General features: G+C 37.8%; 1 protein-coding gene across 1 annotated transcript in view; it reads left to right on the forward strand.

Moving 5' to 3' along the window:
• Positions 1-1,477: 1,477 nt before the first annotated feature.
• The window catches only part of glra3 (glycine receptor, alpha 3), a 70,753-nt gene continuing 49,073 nt past the window's right edge, over positions 1,478-23,157 (forward strand). The window contains exon 1 of the mRNA XM_034013467.3: positions 1,478-1,860. Coding sequence (XP_033869358.3) covers positions 1,790-1,860 — 71 coding nt within the window. The 5' untranslated portion in view covers positions 1,478-1,789. The remainder of the gene's footprint in view (positions 1,861-23,157) is intronic.

The following is a 23,157-nucleotide window of genomic DNA, read 5'->3' on the forward strand; positions in this document are numbered from 1 at the left end:
CCATTTGACTAGTAATATGTAAATACTGCCACTTGACATCAATAATTCACACATACAATCACAGAAGGTTCCCTGTCAGTACTCTTCAGTTTGTAAAACAAATGACCACTTATTTTTTTTAAATGTTTATATTTTAAAGTGAAATGGTTTGTTCTTGTTAAATGACATTGTAAAACTCAGGCTATCAAGTATTCTAATTGCTCTGACACAAATCACCCATAAAACAGGAAAATCAATTCGGTAAAATGAAAAAAGCAAATGGATTCTTATCATCAGAAAAGGAATGGGGATATTGCAAAGGGAATTGAATTGAGCTTGTAAACGAGCATTATCTCTTGCAAGCAGCAATTTCAAAATATTGTGATTTCCATTCACACTCACTGTCAATGGAGGCACATTCTACATACTACATAAAACAGACAATGCCCATGGTTCATTAAAAAATGTAGCATGAGAAAAATATTGTTTCAGTTAGAAAAAGCTACAGTATAGAATAACCACAACATGTACAGAACCATATGTTGAGATAAAGCATCTAAATAATTAAAAATGGAAAAGAGTAATAGGTTGCATTTCAGATCAAAAGATGTAATCAGAATCTACAATACTTAAGCATATATACAGAGTTAAAGATTCTGAAAAGGGGTTTATTCTGAATAGCAACAGGCTCAACACAACATGCTAAGCATTTAATTGGAAATTAACATAGAAGACGTGATTAGTAAAGAGGTTATAAAAGCTCTGTAACAGGTATAGTCCATAGGTTTCTGTCACTTTTCAAACGTGCAAAACAATAAACTTCTCTGTGCCTTTTTTAAAGTGAGTGAACATCAAACATAAAGTCTCCCTGTGACCTTATTTCACCAGTCCCTTTGTATGTGCAACACTCAGCTCTCCAGTTATTCCCTGGAGAATACAAATGCTAAATGAAATGGACTATATTGGTCTTTCAGTTTGTCCCAAAGGTCTGTTTGAATCCATCGCTTCAATGCCTTCACCATGAAAGGGTTAATTCTTGGATAGCAAGGATATACGACACTGTTCCTATGTGATCTCTTATAGCCTTTAAAGAATGAGTTGTTGCTGCTAAAATAAACATTTGCAGACCTATAGAAATCCTTCATTTAAGGTCATTGCCTTTCTGAGAGGCTGAATGTATAATTCTCACTGATGGGCATAACACATTTTTTTAAACGCAAGTTCATCAATCTAAACTATCTATGGTAATACTACATTTAGAAATATGCAATATACAATTTATTTGGACTGAAAACTTGGGATGACTCACAATTTAAGTGTCCATGTTCTTAGAGTATTCAGACACAAAAGAAACTCTTCTTGTCATGCTTTCTCTGTGCAGAACGAGTTTTCACGTTTCTGTTTTTGCACCAGTGGTGGGATTTTATGTCAGTCATGAGTTATGTTGTGGGCGGGTTTACAATTTGTCCACAAGTCTCAGGAATGTTGAGGTGAATGTGTCAAGAAGAAGCGCTGCTGCTCCAACGTGTTTTTTTTTTCCATCCCGCTGCTTGCATTGCAATGCAGGTCGTTTTTGTTTTCTGTCTGCTGAACGGGGCTCTAAATTGTAATCTTTTAAGATGATATGGAGCTCAACAAACTGATATTTCAGATTTTTACATAAACAGTTTGTGTGCCTCTTTTGGACTAGGAATAGAATAGCAAAAGAGAGTTCCGGTGCTATCCGTGGTGCTGAAGCCAAGGCGCCTGGAACTACTGGCGTTTTTTCCATTTTGTTTATAATAATGTGTTCACAACTGAACTGTTGAAAATGACTCAGAAAAACACGTATTGTGTGCGCCTTTGTGGACTCTTTGTGTGGGAAGCAGCAGTTCTGCTCAGGTAAGCAACAACAATTATGTGATACATAGGTAATAGTTTAAGATTCTACAAAAACAGCTATGCTGTGGTCTGTGCATACATACTATAATGTGTTTTTTTTTTGGTGGGGTTTCCTTCTATCCGTAACGTATTTACGTGGTATGCATTGATTTCCAATGCTTTAAAAACTACACATTATGTCCGGTCATTGCATTATTTGCATGTCAAAACTATTGCCATGGGGTGAATAGCTTGCACTTAATATTGCAAGCAAACTTTGTGTCATTTTTCAACGTTTATTTTCCATTGAACATTTCGCAAGTCAACCTGTGTTAAATCAACATGGATTTCGCCGTTGAAGTTTAATCGTGTGTTGTGTGGTACAGTATTTGCAATTTTTGAAAATAAAAAGTTAATTTCTTTGCTGATCAAATAAATGAACGCAACGTTCAAGAAATACGACTGAGCACACCAGCAGCATAATTTCAAATTACGCTTGCAAAATACGCGAGAACATGTATTATTGAATGGGGTGCGCAAACACTGGTCCATATTTGGAAACTGTACTGTATCAGGTGATTATATCACTGTCATTCATTAAGAGTGAAACAGCAGGTATTACATTGATACAAACCCGTTTCATAATTAGTATACTTTATACAGTAGGTTACAGGAGACACCGTTAAAATGTATACAGAAATACGAATATTACAGTAATACATAATAGCTCTTGCAGAAATCGATGGGTCGAATTAGTTTAATGAACTCTTTGTCACTCTCTGATATTATATATATATATATATATATATATATATATATATATATATATATATATATATATATATATATATATATATATTTATTAAAAAGCAACTCCATTTAACTCTTGCATAGGCCTACTTAATAAACAGGAAAACAATGTAAGTAAATAAATAAGTACATAAATAAATAGATATAATGTGGAATACTGTAATACTGTGGTGATATAGAGCTGGCACATTTTAAATGCTGCAGATTAAAAAGGAGAATGTATACTGTTTCAAAAATGTATTTAATCCAGTATTAAAGGAATCAGCAGATTAAATGGCTCTTCTATTGGAGTATAGATTCTCTCTCTCTCTCTCTCTCTCTCTCTCTCTCTCTCTCAAATCCAAATTCAAATGGGCTTTATTGGCATGACAATAAAAATAAGCACATACATGGCATAACCGATTAATATATATATATATATATATAATATACTAAACAGTATCCCTCCTCCCTCTATATTGAACAGTACCCCCTCCCTCCCTCCCTCCCTCCACTAGATCAGAAGTGCACAAACTGCATACACAGCAAGGTAAACATGTCTGGGATCTGCTCACTGACTCTACTGGCTGTGATCATTTACATGGAACTAAAGCCTAAACATGCAACAGTTCAATGTTTGTTTGTTTTTTTGTTGTTGTTTTGATTTTTTTCTCAGTACAACATAACTAACCTTGTCTGACTAGAATATGGACCAAGATTTTGCACAAAGTTATTTAACATAATTTTTTTTTTATCATTCAAGTAATTACCCTGTTTAATTTATAGTGTGAATTTTATATGAATAACTAAAATGCACTTATTCATTTCTATGTAATATATACAATTACACAATATAAATGAGAGGCTGCATCGCCTAACTGAATATAAACTGGTGGAATAAGCTACATCTTCAGTAACATTTTAAAACATGAAGAGAGACCATTCAGATTACAGATGGCAACCCAATCTTCATTTTTGGTATGTGTGAAGTGAAAGGATGTAATGTTGTTAAAAATGAGTTTGAACCAAATCCCATTTCCTTTTAATCAGAAGCTTCTTCTATGATGGCTTGGCATTTACTGGTGAATATCATCCATGCTGGAGCCAAGCAACAGATAGAGCTCTTAAATTTAGGATATATCAGCAAACATATACATTTAAATGTAATTAAATGGAGAATGACTGCAGTGTAATAAATTACATGAAAGGGCATACTGTATGACCTCTGGGCAGGAGCGTGTTGATGTGACTGTCACATGATCTGTAATTTATTACCCCCCAGCCCCCTCTCCCCTCTTCTCAGTCCATTTCTCTATTTTCAAAATCTCTATGGCAAAATTAAACTTGAAGTAACCCATATGACCTTTTCCAGCTTCTCCATTAATATCATATTTATTTACTGTATATACTTTTTTTATCTTTTATGTGTAGTATGCAACATGCTAATCTTAAGTACAGGGATAGTTTTACTAAAGAGATACATTGATTAATTTGCTGGCACTTCATTTCATTACTTCTAGTTTCAATCAGATTGAATAATACCCAAAAGGTAAATCCATCAAATTTGAATATATAAGATAAAAAAGATGTATTATTAAAAAAAAAAAAGATTTATTATTGCAGTAGTCCTGCATTATACTGCACCCTTTTATAACGCCACCCTCGCATACCACCAGCTATTCTCTCTGAACAATTGTCACCAATATAAAAACAATGCTATTTTTACCCTTTATATCGCCACCCCGCTGTCCGCCACCTGCCAACTTCCCAAGCCAAGCAAACGTAAATATAAGCATTGTAGTTTCCCTCATTGTAGCGCCAGCGAAATAATCATGGCCAATTAAAACAACAAAGTTATGCAGTTAACCTTTGACTCGTTTTCCTAATTCATTGTTAAGTGAACATTCATACAAATGTCATCAACAGTCCTGCTCCCAAAGAAAAACAGAAAGTACAAATGGCGAGTCGACCCTACATTTAACACCAGAGCAAAAGAAAAAAAATCTGCATGTGTGCATCTGAAAATAAAAAAGCAAGTCAGCAAGACATTGCAAATGTTTTCTTGCCTAAGTGAGGCATATACTGTTAATCGAAGGACAATCGGAGACATTCTAATTGATAAAAACAAATGGCTTACCTTGATGGAACAAGTCAATTTGTTTAACCTGAAAAAGGCTTGACGCAGTCTAAAATAAGTAAACCACAGTAAATGTTAAAAAAAAAGTACGGTAAGAGGTTTGTTTGTTTACATGCAAGTTTTGCACAAATGAAGGCTGACTTAAACTAAAGCATCAGTTTTGTAAACAGCAGAATAGTTTTTTTTTTTTTTTTACTTTTTGTTTAAAAAAAAAAGTGTTTGCCTGTACATATTCAACGTTTTTTTTAAATGCTTAAAAAGAATGCTGAGCTTAAATTGCTTTGTGAAATAAATAGATGGCATCGTTCAATGGGGATATTATTATTATTATTATTATTATTATTATTATTATTATTATTATTATTATTATTATTATTATTTATTTCTTAGCAGACGCCCTTATCCAGGGCAACTTACAGTTGTAAACAAAAATACATTTCAAGAATCACAGTATAAGTAATAATACAATTAAGAGCAAGATAAATACAATGACTTTGGTTCTAGCAAGTACAAGTATGACAAAATACGATTCAGTAACGGAGCAGATAAAAGTGTCAGTGATAGTTACATCAGGATATAATTAAATACAAAATACTACAGATTAAATAACACTTGACAGATTACAGTACTCTAAAGTACAGGATTAAATGCAGTAAAATAGGGGGCAGATAAGAGTAAGTAAAGCGCATTTAAGGAAGAGTGATAAGTGTCCAGAGGGAAAAAAGAGGAGTTCTACAGGTGCTGTCTGAAGAGGTGAGTCTTGAGGAGGCGCCGGAAGGTGGTCAGGGACTGGGCAGTCCTGACATCTGTAGGAAGGTCATTCCACCACTGTGGGGCAAGGGTGGAGAAGGAGTGGGCTCTGGAGGCAGGGGAAGTGGAGGAGGTAGAGCCAGTCTTCTAGTGCAGGAGGAGTGGAGAGGTCGAGTGTGGGTGTAGGGAGAGATGATGATCTGGAGGTAGCTGGGTGCGGTCTGGTCAAGGCATCTGTAGGCTAGTAGAGTCTTGAACTGGATGCGAGCGGTGATCGGGAGCCAGTGGAGTGAGCGGAGCAGTGGAGTTGCGTGGGAGAAGCGAGGCAGAGAGAACACCAAGCGAGGAGGGAGTTGCAGTAGTCTAGGCGGGAGAGTACCAGGGCCTGGACCAGGAGCTGGGTGGCGTAGTTGGTGAGGAAAGGTCGGATTCTTCGTATGTTGCTCAGGAAGAATCGGCAAGTGCGTGCCAGAGTGGAGATGTGCTGGGAATAAGAGAGGCAGGGGTCCAGGGTGACTCCGAGGTTCTTAGCTGAGGAGGAGGGAGAGAGTGTGGTAGATTCCAGAGGAACAGAGATAGAGAGATCAGAGGAGGGGGAGGAGGGAAAGAACAGGAGGTCAGATTTAGAGAGTTTGAGTTTGAGGTGATGTGAGTGCATCCAGGAGGAGATAGCAGACAGACAGGTAGAGATACGGGAGGGGATGGTGGAGTCAGAGGTGGGGAAGGAGAGGAAAATCTGAGCATATTCAGCATATAAATGGTATGAGAAACCATAGGATGCGATGAGGGGGCCCAGGGAGCGGGTGTAGAGAGAGAACAGGAGAGGACTGACCCTTGGGGGACTCCTGTTGAGAGAGGGCGAGGTGTGGAGGTTGCTCCACGCCAGGTTACCTGGTAGGTGCAGTTGGAGAGGTAGGAGGAGAACCAGGCCAGAGCAGTGTCAGAGATTCCCAGGTCAGCGAGAGAGGATGGTATTCAGCAGACTTACAGTCGTGCCACAAACACTAAAAAAAAAAAAAAAAAAAAAAAAAAAAATCATACGCTTTTATGTTTTTATGGAATTGTTGTTTGGGTGATTTGACACTAAATGAGTCTATTTTTTTATTATTTATTTATTTATTTTAACTATGAACTGTTCCTCAAAAGTAACTGTAATTGTATAACTAAAAAAATAAAATGTTTGAATTTATTACAAACATAGAAGGTTGTGTGTGTGTTTTTTTTTTTTTGACCTTCACTATAACGCCACCCTCGCTTATTGCCTATTTTTTATACCTGGCGGTATAAAGAGGGCTGACTGTATAAAAAAAATGTAAATGTTTGATGACGAAATATGAAATTAATGCAAAAACAGACCTGCATTTGTCTATTAAAAAAACACACTAGATATAAGTGGAATATCAATCAGGTACCTTTTTATGGTGGTATTTAATGTGTCTTATCAAATTACGCGACAGTCTGTGGTTGCAGTTTGATCTGCTGACATCCGGTGACAACAAAGGGAAATAATGAGTTTCCACCTACTGGTAAAATCTGAGCACAAAGGAGTTTAAAATCACTGAGATGTCTATCATTTAATGTTGTATAATACAAGTTAAAATGGAAACAGCACTGAGACACCCCCATTGCATTGCATAGAACCATTCCATTCCTTGCATGAGTAATTCTATTATAAGAATATCCATGTGAGTAGGAATGGATAGTATCAATCACAGCCAAAGACTGTGGAATTGTTGTGATAGTGGTTTTATTAGCGAACTCTCATTTGATTGATTTGAATGTTAGTCTGAGTTGTCTACCATCAAATATAATTATAACTAACTGTATGTCTAGATGTACTGTAGGACCTGAGAAAACTCACAAAGAATTTGAATGAGAATTGCCAGGCTTGTCGCCATGACTTGTAAAACAGGTACACATTTGTTGTGAAGGCACACCTGTGTCAGACTGTGTGTGCTCAGTACTGTTTATTTAATCTGCATTAAGTGGAACATCACATGGAACATGTGTATCTACAATTTAAAAAAATAACAACCTCTGATTGGTTAAACAGCATCACATGACCATGCGTATATATAGCGTATCGCACGGCTTGCATACTAATGAGCCACTTCACACTGAATAAATCACTATGTACCACTACATTCTAAATTCCATGACAAACTGCCATCTTATTTGTTATTAGTTACAAAACCACAGCCAAAAATGAGTGACATTCCACCTATTTCCTTTAATATATTTGGGGATGAAACTCCACATAACTGGTACAACACCAACTTTCTGAGTGAAGACAGCAGACCACCTGAAAAAAAATAAATAAGCGAACAATGAATTAAATTAAATACAATTCGGGACTATATTACACTGTGAATGTATAATCAATAAAAGTTTCTGGTTTTGTCTTAATTTAAATGTGTTTTAATTATTTTAATTATTTTTCTTCCCACAAATGACAGGTAGCCATGTTATAAGCGGTAAAAACCACTTCGGGCCGTGCGGTTTCCGATGATATATACCACATCTGGGGTGGTTATCACCACTCCAGGCGTGGTACTGTATATATCATGGGAACGGCACAGCCTGTCGTGGTTTATACATTATATATATATATATATATATATATATATATATATATATATATATATATATATATATATATATATATATATGGTTAGAACTAGTTTATTCTGAATTTTACCAAAAAATTACAGGATTTTTTTTTTTTAATTGGATGTCTGTTTTTACTGATTTATACCCGCTTTTTGTCTATTATTCAATATTTTCCTGGCACTATTTTCTAGGAAATACACAATATTTTTTGATTAAAATTCTGTTTTATTGTAATAAGCAGCTCTACACTGTATCCTAGGATACAGCAAGTATGTTTAGACATCAGAGGATCCAATAATATTCAAACGTGGTGCTCTGTCACTTCACAAACACATTACTACCTGATTATGTTGGCCAATCAAAGTCTGATTATTGTGGCAATTGCTGGGCATAGTAACTACTAGCTTGATCAAAAATGAAAATATTATATTTTTTAGTGGATGAGGAATGGGGATAAAATGTAAATCAGTTTATGAATATTCAAAAGAAAAACGAAGATTACCTGTAATATGATTTCTTCGTAGAATGATGAACTCCACACACAGAGTGATCTCCCAGTCTCCATGTCACTTGGGTCAGGAAAAAAGCCAATCTCTTTCCCAGAGATCCTTTATAGAATTTTTTTTTTTTCAAGTAATGTCCCTCCTCTAAAAATCCTGGAGTACCTACTGTATGTCCAAATTTACAAACCAACTACCCAAAGTGAAACCAAGAAAAGGGGGAAGGCAGGTGGGATATAGGTGTCTGGAGTTCATCATTCTACAAAGAAACCATATTACAGGTAATCTTCATCTTCTTACCTCATATGATGAACTCCACACACAGAGTGAACCCTACCATAGTAGTGTCCAAAGCCACAGATAATACAGAGTGAGCAAAAGTTGTCTGAGAAGAAGACACATTTAAACACATTTTGTAGTGTTTTGTAAAGGTCTCAGAGGAGGCCCACGTGGCCGCGTTGCAAATGTCTAGAAGTGGGACAGATTTTAAATGTGCCCATGTATTAGCTACCCCTCTCGCTGAGTGCGATTTTACAGGTCCTGGAACCGGTTTCTTGTCCAGGTTATAACAAAACTCGGCAATATGTAATTCACCTGGAGATTGTCTGTTTGGAGACAGGTTTACCTTGATTTTGTGAATTGAAAGCTACAAAGAGCTGCCCTGATGGTCTTTTGTTGATAGTTCTAGGAATGTAGAAAGTAAGTGCTCTTCTGACTCAATTAAGTGCTGTCTGGCCTGATTTTAATTTATGCGGTTTTGGGAAAAAATCAGGAAGCGTTATGATCTGATCTAGATGGAACAGAAATTGAGGATTAGGTCTGCAAACAATCCTGTCCCTGAAGATCTGGAAACAGGGTGCATCAATGACCAGTGCCTGTATTTCACTTACCCTTCTTGCTGATGTTATTGCTACCAAGAATGCCGTTTTTCATGTGAGAAATTTTTGGTTGCATGTTTCCATGGGTTCAAACGGTGGCCCCATGAGTTTATTCAGTACTAGACTGAGGTTCCATTGTGGAAGGATATGTTTGCTTGGGGGCCTTAGGTCGTTAACCCCACTAAGGAATCTGGACACCGCGGGGTGAGAACTTACCAGGTGATCCTCCCATCCAGGTAAAATGCTCGATATTGTGCAAGACCTTTATGGAATAGGTGGCACAGGTAGGATAAAAATGTTGATGCCATGTGCCCCTGCCATGTGCCCCAGGAACTGTTGAAAACAATGTGCTGATAGCCTGGCTCCCATGTTGAAATAACCCGCCAGTTTTCAAATGGTGGTCACTCTCTCCTCTGTGAGAGATACACCTTTTCTGATATCATGTTGAAATGGGCCCTGAGGAGAGTGAGGAATTTTCCCTGTTTACTAACAAGCCCAGGTCCTGAAACAGTTGAAGGGCTGTGTCTCTGTGTTCTAATGCCTTTTCCCTGGATGGGGCTCATATCAACCAGTCGTCGATGTAGGGGTAAACGTGGATGCCCTTGTTTTGTAGATGTGAAGCGACTTCTACCATTACCTTGGTGAACACTCTAGGGGCTGTGGAGATCCCGAAGGGAAGCACCTTGAATTGGTACATGCCATCCTTGATGGCAAACCGAAGGTATTTCCTGTAATTGTTGTGTATGGGAAGATGAAAATAGGCATCCTTGGTAGTCTATAAAGACCATCCAGTTTCTGGGTTGAACTGCCTTTATGACAGTGTCCAAAGATACCATTTTGAACTTTTCTGTTAAGACGTTTTTGTTCAGGCCTCTGAGGTCTAAAATGGGTCTTAACTTCCCGTTCTTTTTGAGTTTTAAAAAAATACCTGGAGTAGTGGCCCTGCCTCTGTGAAGATGAGGGGACCAGTTATATGGCATGGGAAAGGAGCATGGATCTTATCTCCTCCTGTAGAAAGACCCCTTGTGGACCTGTCCAGTCCAGTCGTGTCTAGATGATCCCTGTTGCTGGTGGTTGGAACTGGAATGGCAAAGCCACGGAAGGATCCATATGGCCTGGAGCCTTGTCCCCTTTGGAACCTGCTCTGCACTCCAAAGGTTGATTGTGTTTGCTGAAGCCTGAAAAACCTTTGCTATTAAAATACCTCCTATTAGGGGGTATGCCTCTGCCTGTTGTTGAGCAGGATCTAATGGCTTGCCTTGCCTCCTTCATCTCTGTTAGGTAATCCTTGAAGTCAATGCCAAATAGTAAGTCTCCTTGAAATGGTAACTCAGTGATCTTGGATTGTGTGTAAGGAGTTAAGGAGGATGTCTTCATCTGAAGAACTTGTCTTGCAGAGACAACACTTGCTACAGCCCTAGAATTGTTGTCGATGCTATCACGTGTCACCTGCAGCTGGATTTTTGCAGTATTTTTTCTGTCTTCTGCAAGCTGCATAGCGAGTTCGACGTTCTCGCGAGTAGGGGTCTGTAAGGCAGCACCTGGCAATATAACTTGTGTTGATATTTGGCTGTGTGGGTTTGATAATTGTTGATGCTCATATTGCAAGTGGAGGCAGCGTAGTCCTTCTTCAAGAAGGTATCGATTTTCCTGTCTGCACCCACTGGTGTAGAGGATTTGGAAGATGCGCTGGTGGTTGGTGTAGACATTATGGTATCTATTTTGGGCTGCTTAAAAAGATGTTCTTTGTGTCCGACCGTTTCTTTACACACTGCAGACTCACCATGCAACCACCCAGAGCTACAGCATCTGAGGACAACGCAGCCCTGTGCAGCTTACAGGCAAGCCCGCAGGCGCCCAGCCAGACCACAGGGGTCGCTGGTGTGCGGTGAGCTGAGGACACCCTGGCCAACCTAGCCCTCCCTCCCCCGGGCGGCACCGCCCCCTGGGAGCTCCTGTCGTTTAACATGCATATATAGATAGATATATACAGTCACCTCCAAAATTATTGGCACCCTCGATAAAGATGAGCAAAAAAGGCTGTATAAAATAAACAACACAGGTAATGAGCTATATTTTATGCTCAAATATATGGGAAAACCATATTCTTTTATTCTAATACAATTGCTCAGAGAAAAAGTTTTTTATTAACAAGTAATAAAAAATGTTCTCAAAAAGATAGGTGTCAGAATTATAGGCACCCCTAAAGATTCTTATAAATAAAATCAAACAAAATTAAATCTGCATTAACATTCTACTTCTTTAAGTTCATCTCAGTCTTAAGGAACTGTATTGTGGCCTTCCATGGCTTCCTGTTTCACTGGGGTATAAAAACACGCATATGAAATCCATTTGTCATCCATCACCATGGGGAAAGGCAAAGAACTCACAAATGAAAAGAGACAAATGGTTGTTGACCTTCATAAATCAGGCAATGGGTACAAAACAATAGCTAAAAAACTAAATATACCACTTACCACTATTAGGGCAATAATTAAGAAGTTCAAAACCACTGGAACAGTGGTAAACTTGCATGGTAGAGGCTGCAAGTGTATCTTGCCCCCACGCACAGTGAGGCAGATGGTTTGGGAGGTAAAGGGAAATCCAAGGGCCACAGTTGGAGAATTACAGAACTTGGTTGCATCTTGGGGTCACCAAGACTCCAAATCTACAATAGATGCCACCTCCATGCCAATAGGCTATTTGGAAGGGTTGCAATGGCCATCTCAGTCTCCGGACTTGAACCCCATTGAAAATCTGTGGTTTCAATTGAAGAGGGCAGTCCATAAGTGCAGGCCGAAGGATATCAAGGATCTGGAAAGATTCTGTATGGAGGAATGGTCTAAGATCCCTCCCAATGTGTTCTCCAATCTCATTAAATATTATAGAAAAAGACTCAGTGCCATTATCCTTGCAAGGGGAGGGTGCACAAAGTACTGAAAACAAGGGTGCCAATAATTGTGACACTTCCTTTTTTTTGGAAATAAATTTATAATTTGAGAAATGTGTAATTTTGGTTGACTCCATTGAATCATTAATAAAGTTAAATATATTCCACATGTTGGAAAATTACAATATAGCTCAGTACTGGTATTATTTATTTTATACTGTCTTTTTTGCTCATCTTTATCAAGGGTGCCAATAATTTTGGAGGTGACATATATATAGGAAACACATCTTAGATGTTGCCACCGCCGAAGTGAAAGGATGCCAAATCCCAAATGTGTCTCTCAATTATCATACTTTATTCATTAAAACAAGGTAAAAACAGGTACGCTGACATGTTTCAACATGTTGTCTTCATCAGAGTGTATTGAAAGCAGGACTCATTAGATCTATTAAATCCACCTGGTACTCATTGTCATTTAACACCATTATCCAATTACTAGAAATAGTAATCTAGCAATCAATGCATTCAATTCACATTCCAGATACTTAACAATCTTATTAAACATTATTGTTGATTCAACATCATGCAATTGTCATATTACACTAATCCTCCCAGAAGACCTATTGTCGCAGGTATAGGTTCAGTTACTGAACCAAAATGTCACTATATAGACTTTCATTTACAACCCTTTGTACGTAAACTCCTTTCAATTGTTTCTGATACATGTCATGTTCTTAACCGTATTGATGAAATCAGGATGGTCCCCGATAATGTTCTTGTGTCACGTGATGTCACTTGTTTGTACACCAACATCGCACATAAAGGGGGCATTGATGCTGTCACTGTCTATTTGAATTCCAGACCCACTGAGGTTATTCCACCCTCTCAATTAATTATAGATTTACTTGATTTGTGCTTAAATTCCAATTATTTTTTGTTTGAAGGTCAATATGTTTCCCAGATAAAGGGTGCAGCATTTGCACCCAATTATGCCAATTTGTATATGGGATTTTGGGAGAAGAAATTCATCTACAATAATGATAACATCTTTTTACCATTTATCTCTCTATGGCTTAGGTGCATTGATGATGTTTTATTTATATGGTCGAGATCAAAGACTCAACTTGATCATTTTGTGGATTATATTAATTCCGCACCGTCATTTAAAATTGAAATATGAATCTGATCTAGATAGAATACATTTTCTAGACTTAGAAATATCTAAAGGTAAGAACATCACCTTACAAACTACTGTATTCAATAAACCAACTGATCGGAATTTGTTACTGACAAAACGTCAACATCCTCGCTCACTGATAAGCAATATAACGAAAGGTCAATTCTTATGGGTAAGAAGAAACTGTAGCACAGAGTCACAAATTGAAATTAAATCTAAAGAAATGCACTCCAAATTTATTACCTGAGGATATGACGACCGTATTCTTAAAGAAACAAAGTACAAAGCTAAAGATTGTGTGTCTTTTTTTTTAATGGCCGGAAATTACCACCATCTTTATGCATATGGGCCCAGGTGTTGGACAGTGGTTCATGGACAACAATGTTCATCATTTGCAGTGGCTGGCCCAGTGACAGCTTAAATTCCATCAAACCACTGTGGGATGTTTTGGAATGCCACCATAGGCATCAGACCACCAATTCTTGCAGAAATGTCACTCTCTGAAGGAGAATTGGCATAATATTCCACCAGATATCTATCAAAATGTTTGGCCAGTGTTAGTAACAGGGCCCGAGTTGTGATTGCTGCCAAAGGAACCAAGGACCCACTGCATGTTTGCTTAATGTAGCTTGAAACTAGTGTTAACTGTTTCAGTTCCTTTATTGACAAAATAGATTTTTCTGGGTGACCTATGAAAACCTGGTTTGTTTTATTAAAGGTACTTTGTAATTTAAACTTCTATTTTCCAAATAGAATTGTATTTTGTATTGAAAATACAGTGTTTCTAAAGTAGTTTGTATTTTGTATTTGGATACATTTTTCTGGGTATTTTGTATTTTTGTATTGAAAATACATTTACCTAAATATTTTGCCCAAGTCTGAATATGGTTAATATTTGTTTACATTGATACCTGTTCTGTTTTGTTGGTTCGAGTTCAGACATAAGGTTTTGTATACATTTTCTGTGAAAAGAAAGAGAGGGAAGCCAGTGGTGCCTGGGACTAGGTGTATAATAATTAGAATTTGTGTCCAGTAAGACACAGGGAATGACAGAATCTCATGTCTACAGAAAGGCTGACAAGTTGAATGTTGTACAGGAGACAGGTGCTTGTCCTTGGAAAAGGTATTTTTGGGGGGATTATGCATTAGCTTTTACTAAATGCTCACTGATTAATTTGACAAAAAAGTGAGGTTGTTATAGGTAGGCCTCCTACACAATGCAAGGTGCTACGCACCTGAGGCTGCCTGTGGGAATCTGTGGCGGCCTGGAGATATGTTTTGGATAAAGATATTTTGACCTTTTGGCTTACAAAGTATTATAAATACAGTATCATCAAAATAGCTCTTATCCAACTTCAATTTCTCCATCTCAGTCATATGTTACACTAGTCAACTCGAGCAACTTTCAAACTTTAGTGTGTATTTATTTTTATTTGTTTTAATTGCCAAGGAAACACCAAGGAAACTGATTACTGGTAACATGACTCACCCCTAAAGTAGAAAAAACCCTGGTTCAATGGACAGAGATTGTCTCATATTTGACTCCCCCTACATGGTTTCATTACAGCTTTGTACAGCTGTACATAATACACAGATTCTCTGTGGACTGGCTTTGGTTGATGCATGTTTTAATGTTCAATCCAAACAATTAAAAGTGGTTTTCCCATGCTTATACTTTTACTGCAATTGCTTAAAAAATGAAGGAAGGATTTTCAGATTACTCTATTTTGTATTGTTAATTTCCTTTGTGTGCCTGCGGAATATTCAGGAATCTTACATTTTTCATAATGCAGTTTACCAGACCCACTATGTTTTGGGCTGCACTATTGAAAGTGCAATATGACAATGTTTAGGTCAAAAATGGTATGCAAGAGAAACTTGAAAACAGATATTGGATACTTCAACAAATCAGGGTTATTTTTGTATTACCACAGATGATGAGTGACAGTATTACACAATGTAGATTATGTACACTACATATAGCATTAGAGAGAATACTATATATTACTAATCTAACACTAATCACAAATTATGTGAGGTTGGCAGCTCACTGTAAGAATCTGGGGATTATATTTTAGTAGTGGCTAAAATACATGTAACAGCCTCATTCGGACATGTGCTTCTGACTGGGTACTGTATGTTTGCATGTGTGCCTATACACTAAAAAATGTGTTCTTGCAGGAATGCGTGAGTTTGTTGTTTCTCTTTTCTATAATATTCTGCTGCACTAGTGTACAATATAATATAACCTGTTATTTATTACAGCACTTGGATGCACGTCAGTTGTGTTTTACCGTCCTTGTACTATGAATAAAATCAATCCCCATTATATCTATCTTTATTTTTATATAGCGCCTTTCATAGTGGACCACCATCACAAAGCACTTGACAGAGGTAGGCTGTGAACTGTGCATTATATGCAGTCACTTACAATATGACATTGATTTAACATGGAGCACAAGGAGGTTAGGTGACTTACTCAAGGTCACACAGCGAGTCAGTCAGTGGTAGTGGGATTTGAACCAGTGACAAGCCCTGGACTTTAACCACTGGACCACATTGAATATATATAAAGGGAATTGATTTGTTTCTTAATACAAGGACGGTAAAATGCGACTGGCGTGCAATTGGTTACACACACACACACACACACACAACCTGAAAAAATTTAAAAAATGCGGGCTGTGACAGATGATCAAATAAATTGAAATATTGAAGAGATGGGGTTGTATCAGAAAACTGGTGACAGAGTCAGAAATCACATGTGACGGGTAAGTGCATTCATTGGTTAATGCACTTACCCGTCACACACGATTTCTGACTCCGTCACCAGTCTGTTTTTATTGTGCTGTTACACCGTGCTTCCTCCAGTTTCACCTGATGAAAATGCAGCCAAAACAAAGCGAACGAGACAAGCTACGGTAATGTAAAACAGTTAATCATTAAACAGTTTTAGATACTGTGATGTCATTTTTATTTTTTATTTTAAATCTGATCTTTTGTGCATTTTCATTTTCATCTGTGACATTAGGACCTTATCAAGCGCTATATTCTACAATTTTGAATACTGACTTTGGATACAGTTTTAATTCTGGAAGCTTTTTTTTAAAATCTTTTGCTAAATTGCATTACCTTTTACGTTTTACGCAGTTCTGTGCATGGGTAACTGTGAACAGGCTGGTTGTAGGGGTGATGTAAGGCCAGAAAGGAACACACAGACAGGCAGTACTGGCGGGTGAAACTGAGACGCTGCGGCGCTCAGTGCGTTTATTGAATGAAACAAATAAAAGATTTAAACAAAAAAAGCACACGGCAGTTGAGGCCAAAATAAATAGACAAACAAAACGGACTAACACTAAACAAATGGTGGACTAACAGACAAACGATAATTGACTGATATTACTTGAAGATCACAATTACATATTCAACAACTGCGAGCATTGATTGTATGCCAATCATCACAGCAAGAGCCGATAATGAAATTAAACTTAGATTTTGAAATAACAGGGTCTATTCATTTAATCTAATTGGTGGCAAGTCTGAACAAAGTAATTGTTTAAATCATTAAAATAGCAACCTTGCTGCCACAAATTTGGCATATGTTTACAGACAGAAATAAACTTGGACTAGATGTTTGAGAGAGATTTGTAAACACCTTCCATCTGTGGAATGCACTTTAGTGTAACTGGGCTGTCCTAGCATACATTCCTGACCTGTATTGTAACTGTTATGTATTCCTTCAGTACAGTTTAAACACATCTTGCAGATGTATTATGTTGAATAAGTATTCCCTTAGTGTCAGTGATATGGCAGATGTTTCTAACTGTTTGCCCAACCCATATGCATAGATTGATTACCTTACTGCTTCCAAGAGTTTTGTCATTTGTCATGTTTTGTTTTAATTAACACACATCAAAGCTTATTCTCAAAGGGTTTTAACTCTCACCTGTTTATTTTACTAATCTAGAACAAATGCAATTAATTAATATCATGCTGAATCAAGGGGAAGGGCCAATTCTACAAGAGGAATATATAAACTATACAACTAATATATAAATATATAACTAGTAATATATAAAATATACAGTTCTGTGCAAAAGTTTTAGGCAGGTGTGAAAAAATGCTGTAAAGTAAGAATGCTTTGAAAAATAGACATGTTAATAGATTATATGTATCAATTAACTAAATGCAAAGTGAGTGAACAGAAGAAAAATCTAAATCAAATCCATATTTGGTGTGACCACCCTTTGCCTTCAAAACAGCATCAATTCTTTTAGATACACTTGCACAAAGTCAGGGATTTTGTAGGCATATAGTCAGGTGTATGATTAAACAATTATACCAAACAGGTGCTAATGATCATCAATTCAATATGTAGGTTGAAACACAATCATTAACTGAAACAGAAACAGCTGTGTAGGAGGAATAAAACTGGGTGAGGAACAGCCAAACTCAGCTAACAAGGTGAGGTTGCTGAAGACAGTTTACTGTCAAAAGTCATACACCATGGCAAGACTGAGCACAGCAACAAGACACAAGGTAGTTATACTGCATCAGCAAGGTCTCTCCCAGGCAGAAATTTCAAGGCAGACAGGGGTTTCCAGATGTGCTGTCCAAGCTCTTTTGAAGAAGCACAAAGAAACGGGCAACGTTGAGGACCGTAGACGCAGTGGTCGGCCAAGGAAACTTACTGCAGCAGATGAAAGACACATCATGCTTACTTCCCTTCGCAATCGGAAGATGTCCAGCAGTGCCATCAGCTCAGAATTGGCAGAAAACAGTGAGACCCTGGTACACCCATCTACTGTCCGGAGAAGTCTGGTCAGAAGCGGCCTTCATGGAAGACTTGCGGCCAAAAAGCCATACCTCCGACGTGGAAACAAGGCCAAGCGACAAAATTATGCACGAAAACACAGGAACTGGGGTGCAGAAAAATGGCAGCAGGTGCTCTGGACTGATGAGTCAAAATTTGAAATATTTGGCTGTAGCAGAAGGCAGTTTGTTCGCCGAAGGGCTGGTAAGAGCGGTACACGAATGAGTGTCTGCAGGCAACAGTGAAGCATGGTGGAGGTTCCTTGCAAGTTTGGGGCTGCATTTCTGCAAATGGAGTTGGGGATTTGGTCAGAATTAATGGTCTCCTCAATGCTGAGAAGTACAGGCAGATACTTATCCATCATGCAATACCATCAGGGAGGCATCTGATTGGCCCCAAATTTATTCTGCAGCATGACAACGACCCCAAACATACAGCGAAAGTCATTAAGAACTATCTTCAGCGTAAAGAAGAACAAGGAGTCCTGGAAGTGATGGTATGGCCCCCACAGAGCCCTGATCTCAACATCATCGAGTCTGTCTGGGATTACATGAAGAGAGAGAAGCAACTGAGGCTGCCTAAATCCACAGAACTGTGGTTAGTTCTCCAAGATGTTTGGGCCAACCTACCTGCCGAGTTCCTTCAAAAACTGTGTGCAAGTGTACCTAGAAGAATTGATGCTATTTTGAAGGCAAAGGGTGGTCACACCAAATATTGATTTGATGTAGATTTTTCTTCTGTTCACTCACTTTGCATTTTGTTAATTGATAAATATAATCTATTAACATGTCTATTTTTGAAAGCATTCTTACTTTACAGCATTTTTTCACACCTGCCTGAAACTTTTGCACAGTACTGTATAACTAGTAATAAACACATGAGTTACAGGAAGGAGCAGGTAAATAGATGTTCTGAATAGTTTCATGTTTTATATTTTTATTCTGAGAGAACTGTATTTGCATTTTCTTCAAAATGGGGTCCAATGCATCTTAGCGATACTGAACACCCAGTAGTTTTACAACAAGCGTATTACTTACCGTTGATGTCTCCTGCCATGTAGGTATCTCGTCAATATATTTTTCTACACAATCATGAGCCTCTTGTATCCTGACTTTGTCTAAACTAAAACTCCCTCTTACTTCAACGCAGGTGCTTGATTTCTGTTCCCTGACACTTTGTCAGAGCATCAAGCGCTTTCAGCTAACAGTTCTCAACTTAGATTTGTAAAGTTTCTTTGGTGCACTTCATATTACAGCAGTTTCATAGTCCTGTAAAATGGCTGTATGTATTCTTATTGTTATGCAATAGTTTACAGAACAGTTTTCATTTAAAATGTTGTAGACATGTAGCATTAAAAAAAAATGTTGTTTTTGTATTGGTCTTCATCTGGAAATGTATCTTTTATAAATGAGAAATTTAAGGAAATGTCTCCTGAAACCTGAAAATTCCCATTAAGGTTTTCATTTATCAAATTGTGTTTGGTTGTGTAGGGTGTACAAGTGGACAGGTCCTTACATAAAAATGCCAACACTTGACAAAGTTTCAGACTGACATATCATATTGTGATCGTACAGACATTGAGATTCATTCCCCTAAAATAAACTTTGTGAGTTTTCTGTGATGATAGGTCATTTGGTGGGAGGAGCGCTTTTTGACATAATAACCAATGAAGACGAGGACAAAGGGTTTGAGAAAAAAGAACATCCCAATCTGGCAACCTGTACCAGTACACTAAAGTAGAATGTAAGTGAAATTTAACTGCCATTTTAGAGCAACAGTATAGGAGGGGAGACTTACATTCTTGTAACAGGGTGACTTATGGTCAGGCAGTAGTCACATAGCAGAATTACAGTTAACTGCATATATTTAGTTTAGCTAGTGGTTTTCGTGCACATTAGGGGAACACATGCAGATTACGCTACTCAAGTTCTTCCTTGAGGGATGCACCTGGGTTCCAACTCTGTTCTGAAGAGTGTATTTGTGCTGAAAATCAACAATGCAATTATACCCCTCTAGTCCAACACAATAGAGCAAGGATGGAGCTGGCTGCTAGAGTGCGCCCTGGAGGGGTAGTTGGAGATTAGCTCCATATAGGTGATCAAAAACCTGGCTTTTCAGATGAAAACTGAGCATTTCCTTTTTCCAAAGACATGCCTTTAGCTTGAGGCCTGGAGAGATTATTTGCTCATACAGCTAGTCAGAATTATCCTCTGGTTAACCCATGTGAGCAATTTAGGCATTGCCTGCTGTCCATGATTATGCAGTGTTACAGTCTGTAACTTCTGCATAGTATACAAGTACATTCAGTGTAAATATTTTTGGTGCGTAATAATATAAAAATGTGTTCTACTTAATGAGTTGATCATTTATGTATGCTGTCCTTGATGGTTTACTTATTATGTTTATTTCATATTATTTTGGATGCTCTGCTTACTTTTCATTTATTTTTTGCACTGTGGTTGATTATCTGGTACCTGCTGTCTCGTAGGACAACCTGGAAAATAACTTCCTGCCGTTCCTAAATTAGTTTTCTTGGTGACACACAACTTGTGCCCTTAAGTTTGAAATAACAAGGTTTATCATATCTATCTATCTATCTACATATATATATATATATATATATATATATATATATATGTATATATATATATATATATATGTATACAGGTAGTGGACCAAAAAATGGAAACACCAATGTAAAGTCACTTAATAGGGCGTGGGGCCACTATGGTATCCTGCTCTGTGGAGTTCTCAGCAGACCGTTTTTGATGAAACTGGCAGCTCGCGCCCCAGGTTGAAATTTGCAGTCAAATTCATCTGCAGTTGCTCGCCTGTTTTGCCTTGCACTTCGAATTAATGCACGGATATCATGATCCTGGAGTATGCGCTTCCGCCCACTCTTGCCCTTTGCTGATGATGTCTTTCCCTCGGAGTTCCATGCCGACATCACTTTAGACACCATTGCTCGCGAAACATCAGCAAGTTGAGCTGTCTTGGTTACTGAAGCTCCTGCCAAACGCGCCCCAACAATCACCCCTCTTTCAAAGTCACCGAGGTCTCCTCTCGCAGCCATGCTAGCCATAATTATAGGCAACCAGGCCTGTCCAGAATTTTTATAAATGACCCTCAGCATGCTGGGATGTTATTTGCTTAATAAACGCATTAGCCACACCGGTCTGGAAGCCCTTGCTTTCAATATACTTGTACGGTGTCCATATTAGGACATCGTCATTTCTCACGTCTCAGCATCAGTTATCAGGAATTTCTTTGTCATGGATCATTTAGTTTGGCGATCAGTCGTCATTTCTCAATCATTTTTTTCTGTCATCCCTCATGTGTTCTTTATGTCAGCCATTATTTGTATCAGGTATCATTTGTATTTTGTGTCCGCCGTCACTCGAATTTCGAGTCACGGAAAACCTCTGTCACTCAAATTTCGAGTCATAGAAAACCTCTGTCAATGAATTTCTCTATTAACCATCAGACAGCATTTTTTCTGGGACTTAACGTAACAGCCAATCATGTTTCTAAGTTTGCATATCCTATGATTTCATTGGCTACTGCGAATGTCAATCAACTGAAAACAAAAACTTTTCTACATGATTGTTGTGGGGATTAGTTATTAGCTGTGGGTTGTATTTTATGTATTTATTCTGTTTGCTATGAGCCTAATATATTTGAACATATACAAATACCCTAGCTTAAACCTCTTTCATGAATTGAAAATATGAAGACAAAAATAATAAATAACTTGAAGTAAATGTTAGTATTGCTACGTGAACGAAAACGCCAATGTATTTACGCGTGGATACACCCAGAAAGAAATTGCAATACATTTTACAGTCATATATATTATTAAAATGTGAGCATGTGGGGGGGGGGGGGGGGTAATAGACTATAATTACGATATGCTTTTTTTTGTAATGGCTTCGCTTTATGGGTGTATCCACGCATAAATACATTCAGATGGCCGCACTGTATTATCATTGCTCAAAATAAGTTATTTGTTATCAGCAAACTTGCGTAGATTACTCGGTCAAGATATAACGTATGACGACGAGGATACAAACTTGAATAAGAAACACTATGTTCCAGATCGGACAAGTAAATAACACCATAAGTCATTACAGTGGATATACCGGTAATATAACAGTTAGCAAACGGAGCAGTAAATACACATGGACGAGGCAAATTTAAGGGAAAATGACTGGCACAGTGGGGACCGTTGCTACTTTTAATTATCAGACCCAAACCTGGGAAGAATACTGTGAGATTTTGATGCATTTCTTTACTGCTAATGACATTACTGACACTAATAATAAGAAAACTAATTTAGTAAGTGGAGTGGGTGCGCAGACCTACAGCTTGATGAGAAATGTACTGAGAAACCTGGTGATAAGATGTTTGAAGAGCTGGTTCACTTGAAAAATAATTTTAACCCGAAACCGAGAATACGTTGCAGATAAGGAAATTGGCGCAGGACTGTAACTATGGAGACACACTAACGCAAATGCTGAGAGACCGGTTTGCAGCATAAAGGTTATTGTCTGAAACAGATTTGACATTTCAGAATGCACTAAAGGTTGCTCAAGCCATTGAATCTGTTAGTAGAAATGTAAAAGATGTACAGGGGCAGTCTAATGAAGCCTCCAGTGTTAGTTGCTGTGACAGTAAACAAAATGTTTAGAAACAGAAAACAGCAAGAGATTGCTACCGATGTGGAAGTAACCATTTCCTACAGGAATGCAGATTTCAAATGAAAAATGCCATAATT

Source organism: Acipenser ruthenus, chromosome 2 (assembly GCF_902713425.1).
Source record: "Acipenser ruthenus chromosome 2, fAciRut3.2 maternal haplotype, whole genome shotgun sequence".
NCBI lineage: Eukaryota > Metazoa > Chordata > Actinopteri > Acipenseriformes > Acipenseridae > Acipenser > Acipenser ruthenus.